Source organism: Leptodactylus fuscus, chromosome 5 (genome assembly GCF_031893055.1).
Source record: "Leptodactylus fuscus isolate aLepFus1 chromosome 5, aLepFus1.hap2, whole genome shotgun sequence".
In the NCBI taxonomy this organism is placed as follows: Eukaryota; Metazoa; Chordata; class Amphibia; order Anura; family Leptodactylidae; genus Leptodactylus; species Leptodactylus fuscus.
This window is the reverse complement of record NC_134269.1, coordinates 205909168-205929101: the sequence shown is the minus strand read 5'-3', so window position 1 is coordinate 205929101 and position 19934 is coordinate 205909168. Positions and strand designations below refer to the sequence as shown.

General features: G+C 40.6%; 2 protein-coding genes across 4 annotated transcripts in view; one reads left to right on the top strand and one right to left on the bottom strand.

The window, feature by feature from the left end:
* The window catches only part of CRACR2A (calcium release activated channel regulator 2A), a 54129-nt gene extending 45642 nt beyond the window's left edge, over positions 1–8487 (top strand). The window contains exons 14-18 of the mRNA XM_075275080.1: positions 2575–2656; positions 3050–3164; positions 4166–4267; positions 4690–4766; positions 7337–8487. Of these exons, the coding sequence (XP_075131181.1) occupies positions 2575–2656; positions 3050–3164; positions 4166–4267; positions 4690–4766; positions 7337–7427 (467 nt within the window). The 3' untranslated portion in view covers positions 7428–8487. The remainder of the gene's footprint in view (positions 1–2574; positions 2657–3049; positions 3165–4165; positions 4268–4689; positions 4767–7336) is intronic.
* Positions 8488–12433: 3946 nt separating this feature from the next.
* The window catches only part of PRMT8 (protein arginine methyltransferase 8), a 96527-nt gene continuing 89026 nt past the window's right edge, over positions 12434–19934 (bottom strand). For all 3 annotated transcript variants that reach the window (XM_075275088.1, XM_075275089.1, XM_075275090.1), the window contains exons 9-10: positions 14604–14725; positions 12434–12632 (exon numbers count right to left, since the gene is read on the bottom strand). In XM_075275088.1, coding sequence (XP_075131189.1) covers positions 12549–12632; positions 14604–14725 — 206 coding nt within the window. In that variant the 3' untranslated portion in view covers positions 12434–12548. The remainder of the gene's footprint in view (positions 12633–14603; positions 14726–19934) is intronic.

The window sequence follows — 19934 nt, the reverse complement described above, 5'->3', positions numbered from 1 at the left end:
CTATTAATCTTAATCATTTTTAGTTCTAAATATTTTGGTGTTTGCAACAGCCATTTCAGTTTGATATATCTAATAACTGATGGACACAGTAATATTTCAGGATTGAAATGAGGTTTATTGTACTAACAGAAAATGTGCAATATGCATTAAACCAAAATTTGACCGGTGCAAAAGTATGGGCACCTCAACAGAAAAGTGACATTAATATTTAGTAGATCCTCCTTTTGCAAAGATAACATCCTCTAGTCGCTTCCTGTAGCTTTTAATCAGTTCCTGGATCCTGGATAAAGGTATTTTGGACAAACAATTCAAGTTCAGTTAAGTTAGATGGTCGCCGAGCATGGACAGCCCGCTTCACATCATCCCACAGATGTTCAATGATATTCAGGTCTGGGGACTGGGATGGCCATTCCAGAACATTGTAATTGTTCCTCTGCATGAATGCCTGAGGATTTGGAGCGGTGTTTTGGATCATTGTCTTGCTGAAATATCCATCCCCGGCGTAACTTCAACTTCGTCACTGATTCTTGAACATTATTCTCAAGAATCTGCTGATACTGAGTGGAATCCATGCGACCCTCAACTTTAACAAGATTCCCGGTGCCGGCATTGGCCACACAGCCCCAAAGCATGATGGAACCTCCACCAAATTTTACAGTGGGTAGCAAGTGTTTTTCTTGGAATGCTGTTTCTTTTTGGACGCCATGCATAACGCCTTTTTTTATAACCAAACAACTCAATCTTTGTTTCCAAAATGAAGTTGGCTTCTCCAAATGTGCTTTTTCATACCTCAGGCAACTCTATTTGTGGCGTACGTGCAGAAACGGCTTCTTTCTCATCACTCTCCCATACAGCTTCTATTTGTGCGAAGTGCGCTGTATAGTTGACTGATGCACAGTGACACCATCTGCAGCAAGATGATGCTGCAGCTCTTTGGAGGTGGTCTGTGGATTGTCCTTGACTGTTCTCACCATTCTTCTTCTCTGCCTTTCTGATATTTTTCTTGGCCTGCCACTTCTGGGCTTAACAAGAACTGTCCCTGTGGTCTTCCATTTCCTTACTATGTTCCTCACAGTGGAAACTGACAGGTTAAATCTCTGAGACAACGTTTTGTATCCTTCCCCTGAACAACTATGTTGAACAATCTTTGTTTTCAGATCATTTGAGAGCGGGCTGTCCATGTTCGGCGACCATCAAACTTAATTGAACTTGAATTATTTTGTAGAAAGAAATGGTCCAAAATACCTTCATGTATGAGAAGATAACCTGACCACAATAAAGACATCATGGCTGGTTATCAGGAGGGGACACCACATGTATGAGAAGATAACCTGACCATAATAAGGACATCATGGCTGGTTATCAGGAGGATACTACATGTATGAGAAGATAACTCGACCATAATAAGGACATCATGGCTGGTTATCAGGAGGATACTACATGTATGAGAAGATAACTCGACCATAATAAGGACATCATGGCTGGTTATCAGGAGGATACTACATGTACTGTATGAGAAGATAACCTGACCACAATAAAGACATCATGGCTGGTTATCAGGAGGACACTACATGTATGAGAAGATAACCCGACCACAATAAGGACATCATGGCTGGTTATCAGGAGGACACTACATGTATGAGAAGATAACCCAACCACAATAAGGACATCATGGCTGGTTATCAGGAGGACACTACATGTAAGAGAAGATAACCCGACCACAATAAGGACATCATGGCTGATTATCAGGAGGACACTACATGTAAGAGAAGATAACCCGACCACAATAAGGACATCATGGCTGGTTATCAGGAGGACACTACATGTAAGAGAAGATAACCTGACCACAATAAGGACACCATGGCTGGTTATCAGGAGGACACTACATGTATGAGAAGATAACCCGACCACAATAAGGACATCATGGCTGGTTATCAGGAGGACACTACATGTATGAGAAGATAACCCAACCACAATAAGGACATCATGGCTGGTTATCAGGAGGACACTACATGTAAGAGAAGATAACCCAGACACAATAAGGACATCATGGCTGGTTATCAGGAGGACACTACATGCATGAGAAGATAACCTGACCACAATAAGGACATCATGGCTGGTTATCAGGAGAACACTACATGAGTTATAACATCCAATAGTCCCAAAATGAAAATTATGACCTACACTAAAAAGGGTATTTATTTAACTAAATCGTCTGAATTTGATCAAAAACATTATTAAGGGTCATCAGTCTTAGATTATTAAAAGTCTTTTTCCAGAACTAGAAACAAGAGTCTTTTCAGAAACAGCGCCACCTTTACCTATAAACTATGTCTGGTATTGCAGGCCAGCCCCATTTACTTGAATAGGGATGGGCTGCAGTACCAGATACATCCTATGTCTAAGAGTGGCGCTGATTTTGGGAAAACAAACAAACCTGTCTGTGAATCCTGGACCATTCCTCTAAGCAAAGACATAAAAAGTTTGTAATTTTTAGTGTTCTGCTCCTTTAAGATTACAACACGACCTGCTCGCTGTAATATTTCTTCATTCCCTGTCCCTTCGATCATACAGGTATTGATTACAGTGTAAAGACAGTAACTGTGGAGAACTGCCAGGTGGCGCTACAGCTCTGGGACACGGCCGGGCAAGAACGGTATTTTATTATTTATGCTGCTATATTACTATGTGCTGAGATGTAAGACAGTCATTTATATACCATAAGCATAGACTGTGCAGGGCCCTTGGCTAGGGGGGGCCCAGTCCGATTCTTTCTATCCTTTGGCTAGAACCATTGCAGGGCTCTACTCCACCAAATTAGTGCGTGACGAGCAAGAGAAAACTGTCCCAGGGGTTATTGAAAGGGAACCAAATAGCAGGGACTCCTACCCGTATACAACCAGAATAGGAGAACAGCGCCAAATAAGTCCTGACTCTAGGACCGCTCCATACCGGGCCAGAACACCCAATCCATATCGTACAACCAACTGTAACCTACAGGGCCGGGGATTTTTTGTTCTATCCTAATACTTCTTTGTTCCTACATCAGGTACCGCAGTATCACCAAACAGTTCTTTAGGAAAGCCGACGGTGTGATAATTATGTACGATATTACCGCCAAAGACTCGTTCACCGCAGTGCGGCAGTGGCTCACCAGTGTGGAGGTAAGAGGTAGAGGAATAAAGAGATAGATAGATAGATAGATAGATAGATAGATAGATCATAGATAGATAGATAGATAGATAGATAGATAGATAGATAGGAGATAGATAGATAGATAGATAGATAGATAGATAGATAGATAGATAGATAGATAGGAGATAGATAGATAGATAGATAGATAGATAGGAGATAGATAGATAGATAGATAGATAGATAGATAGATAGATAGATAAGAAATGGAAAAAATGGCAGCACTCCAATATTTAGAAAAAGTGTGAGTTTATTCCAAGCAGCGACGTTTCGGTTCTTATCTGCCATTTTTTCCATTTCTTATATAAGTTGAAGATTAGCTACCTTCTAGTTTGGCTTTGCATCCGGTTTGTATGCTGTGCTGCTTCTGCATTTTTTCTACTACTAGATAGATAGATATGAGACAGATAGATAGATAGATAGATAGATAGATAGATAGATATGAGATAGATAGATAGATAGATAGATAGATATTAGATAGATAGATACGATAGATAGATAGATAGATAGATAGATACAATAGATAGATAGATAGACATGAGATAGATAGATAGATAGATAGATAGATGATAGATAGACAGATAGGAGATAGATAGATAGATAGATAGATAGATAGAAAATAGATAGGTAGATAGATAGATAGATAGATAGATAGATAGGAGATAGATAGATAGATAGATAGATAGATAGATAGGAGATAGATAGATAGATAGATAGATAGATAGATAGATATGAGATAGATAGATAGATAGATAGATAGATAGATAGATATGAGCTAGATAGATAGATGATAGACAGACAGACAGACAGACAGACAGACAGACAGACAGATAGATAGATAGATAGATAGATAGATAGATGAGATAGATAGATAGATAGATAGATAGGAGATGGATAGATAGATAGATAGATAGAACAATAAGTAAGATCTGGTAACTATATAAGACTATACAATCTTTCTTTATGTCCACAGGAAGGCGCCGGTGAGAACATCCCCATACTAATGCTGGGCAATAAAACAGACATTGAGAAGGAGCGAGAGGTTCCTTGTGGAGTCGGAGAACATCTATCTAAGGTCTAGAATTTATCCACAGGTCATGTGATAAGTTTCTGATTGGGGGGGGGGCTCTCTGTACCCCACATTCTACTGTTCTGCATTGACCCTACTGCTCAGAGTCTATGGAACATGGTGTGGCAATGACTAGACTACATGTGACCACTGCTCAAACGTGGGGCACAAAAGCGGGAGTTCTAGAGTCGGGACCCTCATCTATCAGATATTTATTATATGTGGTCTACTAGAGAGGCCACTACAGGAGAAATGGGGTATTACATGACACTCATTCAAATGAAGTGTTACTAACAATGTATTCTATGGCTGCACCGAGTCCTCCAGGGTGGGGCTGCTTTTTTTAATTAGCCAATAGAGGTGGAGGGGGTACAGACCCCAATCTTTGAAGCTCATATGTTCTCCGCTAATATCTTTTTCTTTTTCAGGATTGCAGCCTAATTTTCTATGAATGCAGCGCCTCTAGTGGCTACAACGTGAAGGAATCAATTCTGCATTTAGCAGCGTAAGTCATATACACAGCTACATCTGTCTGAAAGTTATCATGATCAGAAAATGATCTACATTATAAATAATTAGAATATTTTTTTTCCTCTAGCCCTCGCCATTCCTGAGCAATCATTTATGTTATTTTCAGAATTGGGTTCTTCAAGATGGACAGTCTCTGACTACCTGCTTCAGCCCAGGTCCGTCCACTGATAGTAGAAAGCCGATTTAGCATATTGGGGCTGAGACTAAAATGACCAATTTCTCAGAAATGGCGGGGGCTGAAGAAAAAGTTCTAACTGTGTCGAATCAGTTAGAGAATTGGAGTTGGTGGACGTGGTCTAACCATCAGTCGTACAACCTGTACACCAGGAGGTCTTCTCCACTGAACCTATCTCTTTCCTTTCTTGAGAGCTTGCTCTGTGACTCTGGTACTTGGAGTCTGATCTATGCAACTCTCATTTCAGGGTTCCTTGAGACTCCAGAACTCTGTTTCTTCCCATTGTCGTCTAGTTTTTGTTCTCCTCTTGGTTCTGTAGGGACTTGGGCGCCCTCTATCCCAATCTATGGGGTCCAAAATGAGGGAAGATCAGAGGGATGTGTGGAGGAGCTACGGTGACAACCTGATATCTGTGGAAATGGGGATCGTGATAGGTTACAGGAGGATCCTCTGGTTGACTCACCCTCGAAATGGACAAAGAGGTCTATCAGTGGACAACCTCTTCAGAGGCTACCTAGGAGCTGAGGTTTCTTATGGGAGTTACTCACACCTGGTCTGTTAGTCTTTACAGACAATAGGACCAGGGTTAGGAGAGAACCTCTCTGCCATGAAAAATGGGTGCCGTACCCATTGTTAAAATTTTTCTCACGCAGATCTAAAAATCTCTTCTTATGACTGACAAATGCATTGCAATAAATCCAGAAAAGTACCATCGTGAAAAACAGCATCTGCCGCCTAATACCCATGATCCATCTTAGAGCCGTGAGAAGATGATGTCTCCGAGAGCGGACCCGTGCCACGTAATGAGATAAATATCCTCTCCGAGATATCGCAGTTATTACCACGCCAAGTAGAAGGGATGATGGAGAACTCTAACCCTCGCTCTAGATCTGCAGGGGTTAATGTCTTATATACCTGATTTACATATGCAAAATCCTTGCCTATTTTTCACCCGAAATCACCGGCATAGTCGAATGTAGAGCATTTGGGAATCCTTGCGCGCATTTCCCTATCTTTGGTAAACAAGCATCCACCATAATATTAAAACTAATATTCTGAAGGTCTCTTGTGTGGCCAAAACTTGGGCCATGGACTCCATAAGACCCCTGAAGATGTCCCGTGGTATCTGGCAACAAAATATTACCGGCATATCCCTTTAAGTCCAGTGAATTGTGAGGGGCCGCCACCATTTCCATGGATCAGACTTGTTTTTCCATGGTCTCTTGGGGAATTTGGAGACATGTTCTTCCATTCATTCCTGCCACTGTCATAAGCGAATGTCACTACCATGACGGGGTGTACTTAGTCTGTACAATGTTTTGGTAGGTGGTAAATGTCAAAGTAACATCCATATGAATGACAGGACCCAACTGTTCCTTGTAGACCATTGCACCATCATGCACAACTTCTGTAGGGTCAGAGTAGATGGTCTAGCCTTCATTCCCTACTTGGACCTTGTCACCAGTTGTCTTTCTCTTGACCACTTTTGGTTGGTACAAACCAAAGCATGCTGGGAACACTCAGTTTTGCCTCAGGCCCATTTTCTTGAAGCTGTAATATAAGACCCAACCAACAGACAAGAGTGGCGCTGTTCCTGGAAGAGAGCAGCCCAGTTTTTGTAATCCAAGGGTTTGTCTAAGTATTATAAGAAACTCAGGGGTGGGCAGGGTGATTGTAAACAAAAAAAAATAAAGACATGCTCACCTATCCTCAGTGATCTTTTATACAGTCTTGGTACTTTTTGCTTCCCATGCCAGGACTCACCGGTCCAGATGTGGAGAGGCTCACATAACCACAGAGACCAACCAGTAGCCTGAGTGGCTACTGGTAAGGAACTGGTGATGTATTTGAGTTTGAGTGATGTCTCGGGTTCCTTGCCAGCGACCACTGAGGTCAGAAATTGGTGTTAGTAGTCATGTGAGCCTCTCCGATGGGTGAGCCCTGACCAGAGATCAGTGAAGATCATTCAGGGTTCGGATAGTTTGGGCCAAACCATCCGAACCGGAAATGAATCTTCCAAGGTTCCTCCAGAGGGACTGCCATGAGGATTCCCAGAAGAGGTGATGGAAAGTGAGTATAACTCTTAATTTTTTTTACACCGTCCCCTATTATAATTTGGGGTCTAATGGTACCCTAGAGTATAATTTTAGTTCTGATTTGCGGGTGAACTTTTTGAAAATTGAGGTCAAATCTGATCAGTCCGAACCGATTTGCTCATCACTAGCCCTGACAACGGAGCGAAAAGAGATTGGTAATGTTTGATGTAGTACCGCCCCTGAGTTTCCTATAATTCCTAGACAACCCCTATAAGTAACCTCTGACCCTTAGTGTTTGACTTCCTGATTTATAATGAATTCCTGTTTCCCCAGGATACTAAAAGAGCAAGAAGATAAAGTGAAGGAGAAAACCGTCCGTCTCCTCGACTCGCCAAAGAAGAAGAATTGCTGTTCCAGGCAGTAGACGGCCAATGTTTACTACTATTATTTATACACTACCATTCCCGGAGCCGGAGTGCTCGGCGCCGCAGTTATGTAGTATAATACTACCCAATCTTATGCTCTTAGCTCGCCTGATATCTCAGTTCGCTAGTGGTTATATGGACAAATAACGGGCCGGAGCCAGAAAGTGGTATTTTTATAGCTAAGAGGATAATTGTTGTTTTTATATTCTTTTGTGTTGTTATTGTGGGTCTAATACACAGAGAGTTATCCCGAAAGTAAAGGTCAAGGAGACTTGTGTCAAGTGGTGGAAAGTCAAGGTATTGGTATGGAGGAGCCCATCAGTTTTGGATTACATATTGTAGATATTTATGGGTTTTAAGCAGGGGTGGAGCTATTCCTTGGTGGAGGCGGGTTTATTAAGCTATGCCACCTTTCCTTCATCTCTCACTCCTTATTGGTGGGACTCAATCAGCTGGTCCTGATAGTAAAGGTCAAGGAGACTTGTGTTGAGTGGTGGAAAGTCAAGGGATTGGTATGGAGGAGCCCATCAGTCTTGGATTACATATTGTAGATGTCTATGGGTTTAAGCAGGGGTGGAGCTAGTGTTTGGCGGAGGTGTGGTTTATTAAGCTATGTCACTTCCTCATCTCTCACTCCTGATTGGTGGGACTCCATCAGCTGGTACCCTTGTGTGTTGACTGTCCCTGTAGAAGTGATCTTATATGCAGCGACACTTTACTAGCAAGAAAAGAGTTACGGTAAGAAACCCCCAAGTAGCCGTGGCCCATTATAGGTGTCAGTGATGGCTAAAGAACTGAGTGATGTGTCATAAAATATCTTTCTATAAAAAGAGTCATGGCACGTTAGAGCAGGACAATGTGCCATTGGCTCCGCCTTAACGGAGTTGGTCACATTGATATGTAATATTTACGTTTTTTGTTAATGTGTCATAAGGACCCAAATAGCCTTAAAACGTCCATATTAAAGGGGTAGTCTGAGATAGCAAAAAAGGGCCAACAGCACCACACTGTTGATAAGTTGTATAATACAGAACCATTCAAGTATAATTAGCTGCAGTACCAGACATGGCCTGAAAACAAGAGTGGCGCTGTTTTGGTAAAAGAAAAACGTAGATCTTTTTTCCTATTGACAACTGCTTTTAACCTGGGCATGAACCAAATGACGATTGTCAAATGTGAATATATACACTAGGAAGCAGTATAGTCGTATATATGTATACTCGTATATAGTCATGTGTCTTATATGTTGATCCGTCATATAGGGACTGTCTTAGCAATATTTACCTGTTTGTTCTGTGTTTGCCTAAATTGGGACAGCAGTCAGAGTTGCTTTCTACGATCCCCAGCAATAGTTATTCAGTTAGTGGTAAATATTAATTTATTTATATAAGTGTTTGTAGAGTTCCCCTTTAAGAAAATGAAAATGCCTTATGGAAATACAATATATCCTATTATATTATGGATGCCTTAAAGGGATCTCTGGGGTTCTATTTTTTTTATTACACTATGTAAATAGAAGATACATATGACAAAAACACTAACTTAAAGGGATATTCAATAATCAACGTATCAGGTTAATAAAGCACAGCTTGTACATATTTAAAGGGAAAGTTGTCAGTAAGTTTGTAGACACTAAACCATCTATTATATGAGAGTGATGGTGTTAGGGTCCAGGAGGCGGAGACACTCGGCAGAAGAGTAAGTTAGCCATGCCCTAATCTTGCCGGAGGGCGGGGTAAGTCATCACAATCCTCTTTTTTTTTTAAAATGTAGATTGTGAGCCCCATATAGGGATCACAATGTACATTTTTTTTCCCTATAAGTATGTCTTTTATAGAAGGGCAGGAAATCCACGCAAACACAGGGCGAACATACAAACTTCTTGCAGATGTTGTTCCTGGCGGGATTCAAACCCAGGACTCCAGCGCTGCAAGGCTACAGTGCTAACCACTGAGCCACCGTGTTGCCCCTCTCAATCCTCTTACCAGAAGCTGGTGCATGCTCAATGTGGACTTGCTCCGCATGCGCCATAAATTGACGGCTTCAGATGACGACAGATCTGATGTAGCTACAGGTTGAAAGTGGTTCCAAACCTACTGACATGACCTCTTAAAGGGAACTGTCTCCAAAACAAATCCCTATTGAAATATATGCACAGTCTGATAGCTGGGATTCACCTGAATGAAACGTTTTTTTCCACATCCCAATCGGTGCCTGCATTGCTGAGATATTAGCAGCGATTTGGTGCAATATGGGCGTCGCCATTGCTTTACTTGCACCAAAGAACGACCTCCCTGCTAATTCTGGGCGACGCCCCTTGTTGCACCAAACAGCTAATATCTCAGCAATGGAGACCTATATACTGTATAAATGTGCAGATTTCCCATACATGTTTTGGGGTCGGCCATGTTATTGGTACCTTAAATAAAAATATATATTTTCTCAATATTTGTATGTAGTGTACATAGTTTATTTTATCCAATCTCAATTTTGCTGCTCATCAAACAAATTTTACAATACAATTGAAGCACAATGTCTACAGGAGATAACAGGGTATACCACAAATGTCTGATCGGTAGGGGTCCTAGGGAGATTAGGATTCTCTAACCTCTGACTCAGGTCATCAATATTTGACCCCTTTAAAGGGTTAATGGTAAATTCCATAGCGAAGGATGAACAGTAATTTTACATTCCCTGATGGAATATTCCAGCGATCTGTACAAGAGTGTCATCTATATACCCCGCTGGAGGTTCTTTCCTATGAGCTCAGCTGTTAGGGGCGTGTCTGTCAACACATTGTTGACTGTTTCCAGGGGAAACCAGTAGATTTCTGACATCGACTCAAATCCTGCACAAAATTTTCTTGGATTTAGATTCTAGCTACGGTATATGGAAAATGTAAAATCTTCATCTCAGACCTTCTAGAAAGACAGAATGAATATAAGAGAAAATGTAAGTTCTATATTTTAGATAGAACGGGGTTTAGTTCTGAAAAAACAGGGAAACGATGAGATTTAACTATTTTACGGCCTTTTGTGCTTGATTTTAAGTTATAATTTTATTCCACTTTTATTGTATTGCTTAATTCGTAAATTTGCAATAAATTATGTTCCACTTTTGTATGTGTGTGGTTCTTAATAGATATATATTTTAAGTTTTTTAAGTTTTTTTGGTGGCTTCATTTATAGAGCAAATCCAAGCCCCGCCAAACAACAGATTCAATCTCAGTAAAAGGTTTATCTGGACTATTTAAAGGGCGTCTCCACCATTTAACCATTCTTGCCAAAATTTTTCAAAATTTTCAGTGGAGGTCATGCTCCCATTTGTAAAGCCACTCCCCTTTGGGGAGATACCACACCCCCTTTGAAGATGTGGGCATGCGAGTGTGCTGGCCACACCCCTTTTTGTGATGTGACTGCTACATAAAATGACAATGTTGCACGTGAAATTAAAAAGACAAAGATTGCAGGAGCCACCCAGACAGAGCAGTTAGAGCTAGGGTTGAGCGATCGGGATCAGAAAAGATCGGATTCCGATCGTGATCGAGTAAATTTCACGATCGCGATCGGAATTCCGATCCCGATCTTTTATGGTGTGATCGAGGTCAGAGGTTATCTCAAGATTGCCTCAACCCTATTCATGTATATATCATAAATAGGGTTGAGCGATCGGGATCGGGAAAGATCGGATGACGATCGGCGGTCGAGCAAATTTCATGATCGGCTGGAAAATGATTGAAAATCAGATTTTAAAAACGATCCTGAAATCTCAAGATCGGCTCAACCCTAGACAGAGCTCTGTTTCTTTGATACATAGCTTCACATCCTATCAATAGCTATGACTATAGCTATCACTCTTGGAACTGTCAATGACATGATGCACAACATCACCTGACCAGCTAGAGTCTGGACTATCTTTACCTGCCAGGGCTACACTGTATACAGTCATGGAGGCTTCACTGTCATCCACATCATTATAACTGTGTGACAGGAGCTGTCTCATCATCAGCAATAAATGTGATAGGAATTTCTGTCTCCCCTATGTAAAACTTGGTGGGACAGCCCATGCAATTTCATCACACAGGATGTTTAGGTGCCTGTAATGGGTAATGTGTAGCTCCTTGTAGACCCAGCCCCAGTCTTATATAAAGAGAAAGAAGTAGAAAGATAAATACTGTGGGGGAATGGAGCCCATGAGGATCTTTATTTTTTAAACATCACATTCTGATGATCTGCAGCCACCACTAGAGGGAGCTTAGGAGATAAGTGTGTATACTGATTTATATAGAGTATGCAGCTAGCTCCTGAGCTCCCCTTAGTGGAATACAGCCAGAGTGTAAAGATTTAAGGATGGGATTTGGTGCTCTGTATCAGAAAAACTGAGAAATATCAAAATTTGTTTTAGAGAACATTCTATGATTTTATTTTTCTCATGGATTTATATGGAGGTTTATTGAGATACATTATGAGCTCATCCATATAGAAAATGGATCCATAAATTGGTCATGCCCATGAACCTGAGATATCAGCTGAGAATTTTAGTAGCCATCACTGGTAACATGCTACAATAGGAAGCTCATGTGCCAAAATAATATGGAGGCGCTCAATACCCTTATTGAATTAACCTTTCCAGTGATCCAAATTTAGGGTAGCAAATCTACATAAAGTATACAGTGTCCTTCGGTATTATAGTCCTCATGATCTACATCTTGTTTTATATCATCCTGCAGTACCTAAAATCTGTGCTGGAGGGCGCTCTTTACCCACTGATCACTATCGATCCCATCATTGACGGTTTCATCCACCAAACAGAGCATAGACGGTTCATGGTATACATCACTTTATTGCCATAATACAAGGGTCAACTCCAATATCAGACGTTCCCATCATGGACATGACCTTACGATTAACCGATAAAACACAGAATTTTTGCTCATTTCATTTATTAGTTACTTCCAACAACATGAAGAATTCGTTACATTTTTTATTTTATTTTATTTTTCGTGATTCGTCTCCTCTCGTCGTGAAGCTGATCTGACTTTTCAGTGACCGATTTCTTTCTTCAGAAGTAGCGGCGGCTTCAAGTATGGCAGGTAGAGGGTTAATGAGACTCGAGCTCTTCTAACGCATTTTATAATCGTGAGATATTGAGGCTTCGCACAGCTGGCCTTTGAAATCCAATTCTACTGTGAAATCCAGATCACGCTGTAACGGATAGCAAAGATAGTCACTGAGTTTTAACCACGTAGCTGCCACAACGGTCTGAGAATGGTCCCTATCGAAATATTAGGTTGAGACTTCAAGCACGAGACAGTATTCTACATGATGGCATGCTCTGTACCAATGTGACCAAGGCCTAAGTGATGATCCTAGGCACAGGACATCACCAGGTGGTGAGGAAAAGTGAGTATAAATGGTTTTTAGTTTTTACACCTCCCCTGGGCCTCCACCTATTACACTCTGGGGTCTGAAGAGACCCAGCAGTATAATAATGTCAAACTTGTTTGACCCAAAACTAATCTTGTACCTGATAGTTTTAACTATGATACCTTCATAGTTAAAACTTCCCCTTTGCTGACCTAGGTGGGCCACCAATCTACTCAGTGATGTTCATGATCATCCTGCTCTCACTGACTTTACTTGGGCCACTCTATTGAGTCGAGTGGAGTTGGTCCCACAAGCCTTTTTATAATCCCTTTAAGGAAGACCTCCACCAACTCCAACTCATTGCATCATTCAAAAGGCACCGTCCCCCTGATTCCGACGTAGTTGGAATTTTTTCTCTAGCCCCCACCATTCCCGAGAAGTCATTGATGTTAGCTTTAGCACAATTATGCTCACTGCTTTTAGGTGGGCGGTCCTTGACTAACTGCTCCAGCCAAGGACCGCCCACCTGAGTTCTGAATCTATCTGTGATGATTGCTCGGGAATGGTAGGGGCTAGAGAAAAAATTCCAACTGCACTGGAATCAGTAGAGTGGAGGCTATTGAGGGATGTAATGAATTGGAATTTGTGCAGGTGGTGAAAGTTCCCCTTTAAAGGGATTAGTATACTATGGCAGTAACACAGCCTACTAATGGATGGTATCTCCATAGGAGATACCATGACGTGATCACCGGGGGCTTACTGATCATACGATGCTATTCCTAATTTTCCGTCAATGCCTTTGAACGGTTGACAACTAATATTTCTCACATTCCTGAGCACAGTGCATTGTAATACAGTATCATTGTCTTCTATTACCAATGGGATTTCCTGCTGAGCTAATCATAGTTGTCAGTCTATGGATGACATCTTCATAATATAACTTGATATTATCACGCCGGCTTTATACAGAAGCTTCTCTGTCAGCTGGCAGACAGCAAATATACATGCTTTAAAAATAACATCCTTCCTTCTTGTTAGAGATCAGCGTGACAAATGAGGTGTATTAGCATGTGTAGAGGAAGCGCAGTAGGAGAGCAGCAATGCCAGCAGCCCGGAGCCGCGCTCTCCGCCTCCTGCATACTGATCAGCGACAGCACGCTGCATCATTTATTCCATCAAGGGGGATTTAAAGGGGGAACACAACCCGAACCCAATCCATGGGTAGATTGGTGAGGGTCTGACCACTGGGGCACCCACTGATCATGAGAATGAGGGTCCCACGTAATCCCCTATGTAGGTGCTGGAACTTACAGGCAGGGCAATACGGAAGCCTGGGTAGGTTAGAAACCGCTTAGGTACCAGGGATCTTAATACCCCTTTACTGCCCTGGACCACCAGTTATATTAGTGACATTGACCCCTTCACTGGCCTACATCACCCGGGATCCTTACATAAATCCTTCCAGTTCCCAAGATGACGACTGGTATTGGAAGACCACCAATTATAATGATATTAACCAACTCACTGTCCTAGACCATCAGAGATCCCTATATGAATCCCTTCATTGCCCAAGACCACCATTGGTACTGGAAGCAACCTCATCATTGCTTTTGACCACTAAGGACCTTTTATTGCCATAGACCACCAGACACATGGCCATTTTCCTAGACTCATTTTAACCCCTTTACTGCCCTAGACCATCAGGTATGTAGACAATAACCTTCTCTGTGCTAAACCTGGATGATGTTTGATACGACTGGCACGCACTCTTTTACGTTAGAAATAATGGTAGATGAGAACGCGGCTTACAATGTTGTTAGCATTAGGTTTCATAGATATTGTTCCATAAAGTTCTTCTCCTCTCCGTACAGTCAGGTAATCTTCCAGGTAGAAGACGGTTTGTTTCCAGTGAGTATAAGGAGCGTCTGGGGCTGCAATGGGAAACAATAAAAACACAGAAAATAATTGTTTATGTAACGGAACCTGCGACATGTACAATATAGTCCAATATGTAGGCATAATGTTATAGAAAAGGGGGATAGATAGATAGATAGATAGATAGATAGATAGATAGATATTAGATAGATAGATAGATAGATATTAGATAGATAGATAGGAGATAGATAGATAGATAGATAGATAGATAGATAGATAGATGGATGGATGGATGGATGGATGGATGGATGGATGGATGGATGGAAGGATGGATGGATAGATAGATAGATAGATAGATAGATAGATAGATAGATAGATAGATAGATAGATAGATCAATAGATAGATCCCTGTGAGATAGATGGATAGATAGATCAATAGATAGATAGAAAGATGGAGATATGGATGAATGGATGGAAGGATAGATAGATAGATGATAGATAGATAGATAGATAGATAGATAGATAGATAGATAGATAGGAGATAGATAGATAGATAGATAGATAGATAGATAAATAGATAGGAGATAGATAGATAGATAGATAGATAGATATGAGATAGATAGATAGATATAAAATATAGATCAATAAATACATAGATCAATGGGTAGAAGACAGAAAGCTATGATATAGAGCAATAGGTAGATAGATGATAGATGATAGATAGATAGATAGATAGATAGATAGATAGATAGATAGATAGATAGATAGGAGATAGATAGATAGATAGATATGAGATAGATAGATAGATAGATAGATAGATAGATCAATAGATAGATAGATAGGAGATAGATAGATAGATAGATATGAGATAGATAGATAGATAGGAGATAGATAGATAGATAGATAGATAGATAGATAGGAGATAGATAGATAGATAGATAGATAGGAGATAGATAGATAGATAGATAGGAGATAGATAGATAGATAGATAGATAGATAGATAGATGATAGATAGATATGAGATAGATCGATAGATAGGAGATAGATAGATAGATAGATAGATAGATAGAAGATAGATAGATAGATAGATAGATAGATAGATAGATAGATATGAGATAGATAGATAGATAGATAGATAGATCAATAGATAGATAGATAGGAGATAGATAGATAGATAGATAGATAGATAGATATGAGATAGATAGATAGATAGGAGATAGATAGATAGATAGATAGATAGATAGATAGGAGATAGATAGATAGATAGATAGGAGATAGATAGATAGATAGATAGATAGATAGATAGATAGATAGGAGATAGATAGATAGATAGATAGATAGATAGATAGATGATAGATAGATATGAGATAGATCGATAGATAGGAGATAGATAGATAGATAGATAGATAGATAGATAGATAGATAGAAGATAGATAGATAGATTATAGATAGATACTGTAGATAGATAGATAGATAGATAGATAGAAGATAGATAGATAGATTATAGATAGATACTGTAGATAGATAGATAGATAGATAGATACTGTAAATAGATCTGAGGTAGATACATAAATCTATACCAAACTCTTCACATTTTCACAATCTTCTTACATTTTGGTATTTTATAGACAGAACACCTTTTGTCGCCGCACTGTGTATTCCGCAGGCAGGTAATAAGTAATTCAGTATATGGCAGAGGCGGTGACAGGGGTCTTAGTAAACAAGCTCCCAAATATCCATGTCCGCTCCGTCCCTAATATTGTGACAGCTTGTAAATTGAAACTGCAAACCTTTGCTGGCTGATCTGTAGAGAGCCGTCCTGTGGCACATTACTGAGAGCTGCGCCATGTGAACCACTTACACTCCAATGTGAATTGAAACCTATCACAGTAAAGTGCGTTCCATCCAGAAATTCAGCCGGAGTAATCCGGGTTAATGAGATCGGATACATTTGGCTACAGAAGATGGAAATAGACATTTGTGAATCACTTGATTTGCTGCAATTCCTATTAAGACCTGACGATAATTGTACTAATATAGACGGTATATATTATGGTGCATACACAGATATATGCAGGGGAACACTGAGCCTGCGGAACATTCTGAAAGATATTGTCATCCAAATCAAGCTGAATGGCCACTTTATTAGAGACACCTGCCCTTTCATGGCTTCAGCCCTAGTGGGGTTTATATATGGACACTGGAGGACCTCTGAGGATCATTTGGGCAGTATACAGTTCTATTATTTATTGTATTGATCTATTATCTGAGCATTGTTATGGGGGTTTATTATTTGGGTATTGCAGGGCTCTATAACTTGGGCACTGTATGACTTTATCTTTTGGACACTGTATGTCTCTGTTACTAGGACAATGTATTGTCCATTGTATGACTATTATTTGGGTACAAATTTATTATGTGGGTACCATATTGCCCCATTATTTGGGTACTCTATAGCTTTATCATTTGGGTACTACATGGCTCCATTATTTGGGTACTCTCTATGGCTCCATTATTTGGGCAACACATGGCTATATTATTTGGACACCATATGGCTCTAATATTTGGGCACCCCATGGCTCCATTATTTGGGCACCACATGGCTCAATTATTTGGGCATACCATGGCTCCATTATTTGGGCACCACAAGGCTCCATTATTTGGGTACCATAAGGCTAGATTATTTGGACACCATACAGCTCAATTATTTGGGTACTCTCTATGGCTCCATTATTTGGGCACCACAAGGCTCCATTATTTGGGCACCACATGGCTCCATTATTTGGGCACCACATGGCTCCATTATTTGGGCACCACATGGCTCCATTATTTGGGCATCCCATGGCTCCATTATTTAGGTACCACATGGCTCCATTATCTGAGCACCCCATGGCTACATTATTTAGGCACTACAAGACTCATTATTTGGGCACCACAAGGCTCCATTATTTGGGCACCACAAGGCTCCATTATTTGGGTACCATAAGGCTCCATTATTTGGACACCATACAGCTCAGTTATTTGGGTACTCTCTATGGCTCCATTATTTAAGCACCACATGGCTCCATTATTTGGGCACCACAAGGCTCCATTATATGGGCACCACATGGCTCCATTATTTGGGCACCCATGGCTCAATTATTTGGGTACCACAAGGCTCCATTATTTGGGCACCACAAGGCTCCATTATTTGGGCACCACATGGCTCCATTATTTGGGCACCACAAGGCTCCATTATTTGGGCACCACATGGCTCCATTATTTGGGTACCACATGGCTCCATTATTTGGGCACCACAAGGCTCCATTATTTGGGCACCACACGGCTCCATTATTTGGGCACCACACGGCTCCATTATTTGGGCACCACAAGGCTCCATTATTTGGGCACCACAAGGCTCCATTATTTGGGCACCACATGGCTCCATTATTTGGGCACTGTGTTGACATTATTTGGGCACATTTGTCCTTTCTGTAATTCCCCCCCCCCCAAATGCCTCCTCCACAATCTTTCATCTATTCCTCCGTTCTTATAACTTCACTAAGGAATTTTCTTTTACAGAAGTCTTTAATAATATTTGTGCTCCTTTAAGACTGATATAGATATACTGGAATGGAATCTGCCTTGTACAACACTTCAAAAGGATGTCCGCCATATCTGTCCTCCGTATCTTCACTGGCTGTGGGATGAACATGAAACAGCAAATGCTAAATAATGAAAATGTCTGATTATCCCAGAGCCGAATATAAATGTACCCGGAGACGCTGCTCTGCTGGGAGTGACGCCTTTCATCTCAGCCCTTATTTTGGCTTAGAACTAAAACTAAACATTTGTATTTCAGTAGTCCTGGTGTCAGATCTGGATCCAAATATTCTCTGATATTCTTATTTTTTGAAAATTCATTAGGGAAATGGGGGAGGGGCAAATTTTTATTTACATTATTTTAATGTTTAATTTATCTAAAATAAATTCATCTAAAAGGGAAACTATCATGTAAATTTGGGATACTTTAACGCTGTACTGTGACATCACTGTGTGTATTATCCCTGTACTGTGACATCACTGTGTGTATTATCTCTGTACTGTGACATCACTGTGTGTATTATCTCTGTACTGTGACATCACTGTGTGTATTATCCCTGTACTGTGACATCACTGTGTGTATTATCCTGTACTGTGACATCACTGTGTGTATTATCCTGTACTGTGACATCACTGTGTGTATTATCCCTGTACTGTGACATCACTGTGTGTATTATCTCTGTACTGTGACATCACTGTGTGTACTATCCCTGTACTGTGACATCACTATGTGTATTATCCTGTACTGTGACATCACTGTGTGTATTATCTCTGTACTGTGACATCACTGTGTGTATTATCCTGTACTGTGACATCACTGTGTATATTATCCCTGTACTGTGACATCACTGTGTGTATTATCCCTGTACTGTGACATCACTGTGTGTATTATCCTGTACTGTGACATCACTGTGTATATTATCCCTGTACTGTGACATCACTGTGTGTATTATCCCTGTACTGTGACATCACTGTGTGTATTATCCTGTACTGTGACATCACTGTGTATATTATCCCTGTACTGTGACATCACTGTGTGTATTATCCCTGTACTGTGACATCACTGTGTGTATTATCTCTGTACTGTGACATCACTGTGTGTACTATCCCTGTACTGTGACATCACTATGTGTATTATCCTGTACTGTGACATCACTGTGTGTATTATCTCTGTACTGTGACATCACTGTGTGTATTATCCTGTACTGTGACATCACTGTGTATATTATCCCTGTACTGTGACATCACTGTGTGTATTATCCCTGTACTGTGACATCACTGTGTGTATTATCCCTGTACTGTGACATCACTGTGTGTATTATCTCTGTACTGTGACATCACTGTGTGTATTATCCCTGTACTGTGACATCACTGTGTGTATTATCCCTGTACTGTGACATCACTGTGTGTATTATCCCTGTACTGTGACATCACTGTGTGTATTATCTCTGTACTGTGACATCACTGTGTGTACTATCCCTGTACTGTGACATCACTGTGTGTATTATCCCTGTACTGTGACATCACGGTGTGTATTATCCCTGTACTGTGACATCACTGTGTGTATTATCCCTGTACTGTGACATCACTGTGTGTATTATCCCTGTACTGTGACATCACTGTGTGTATTATCCTGTACTGTGACATCACTGTGTGTATTATCTCTGTACTGTGACATCACTG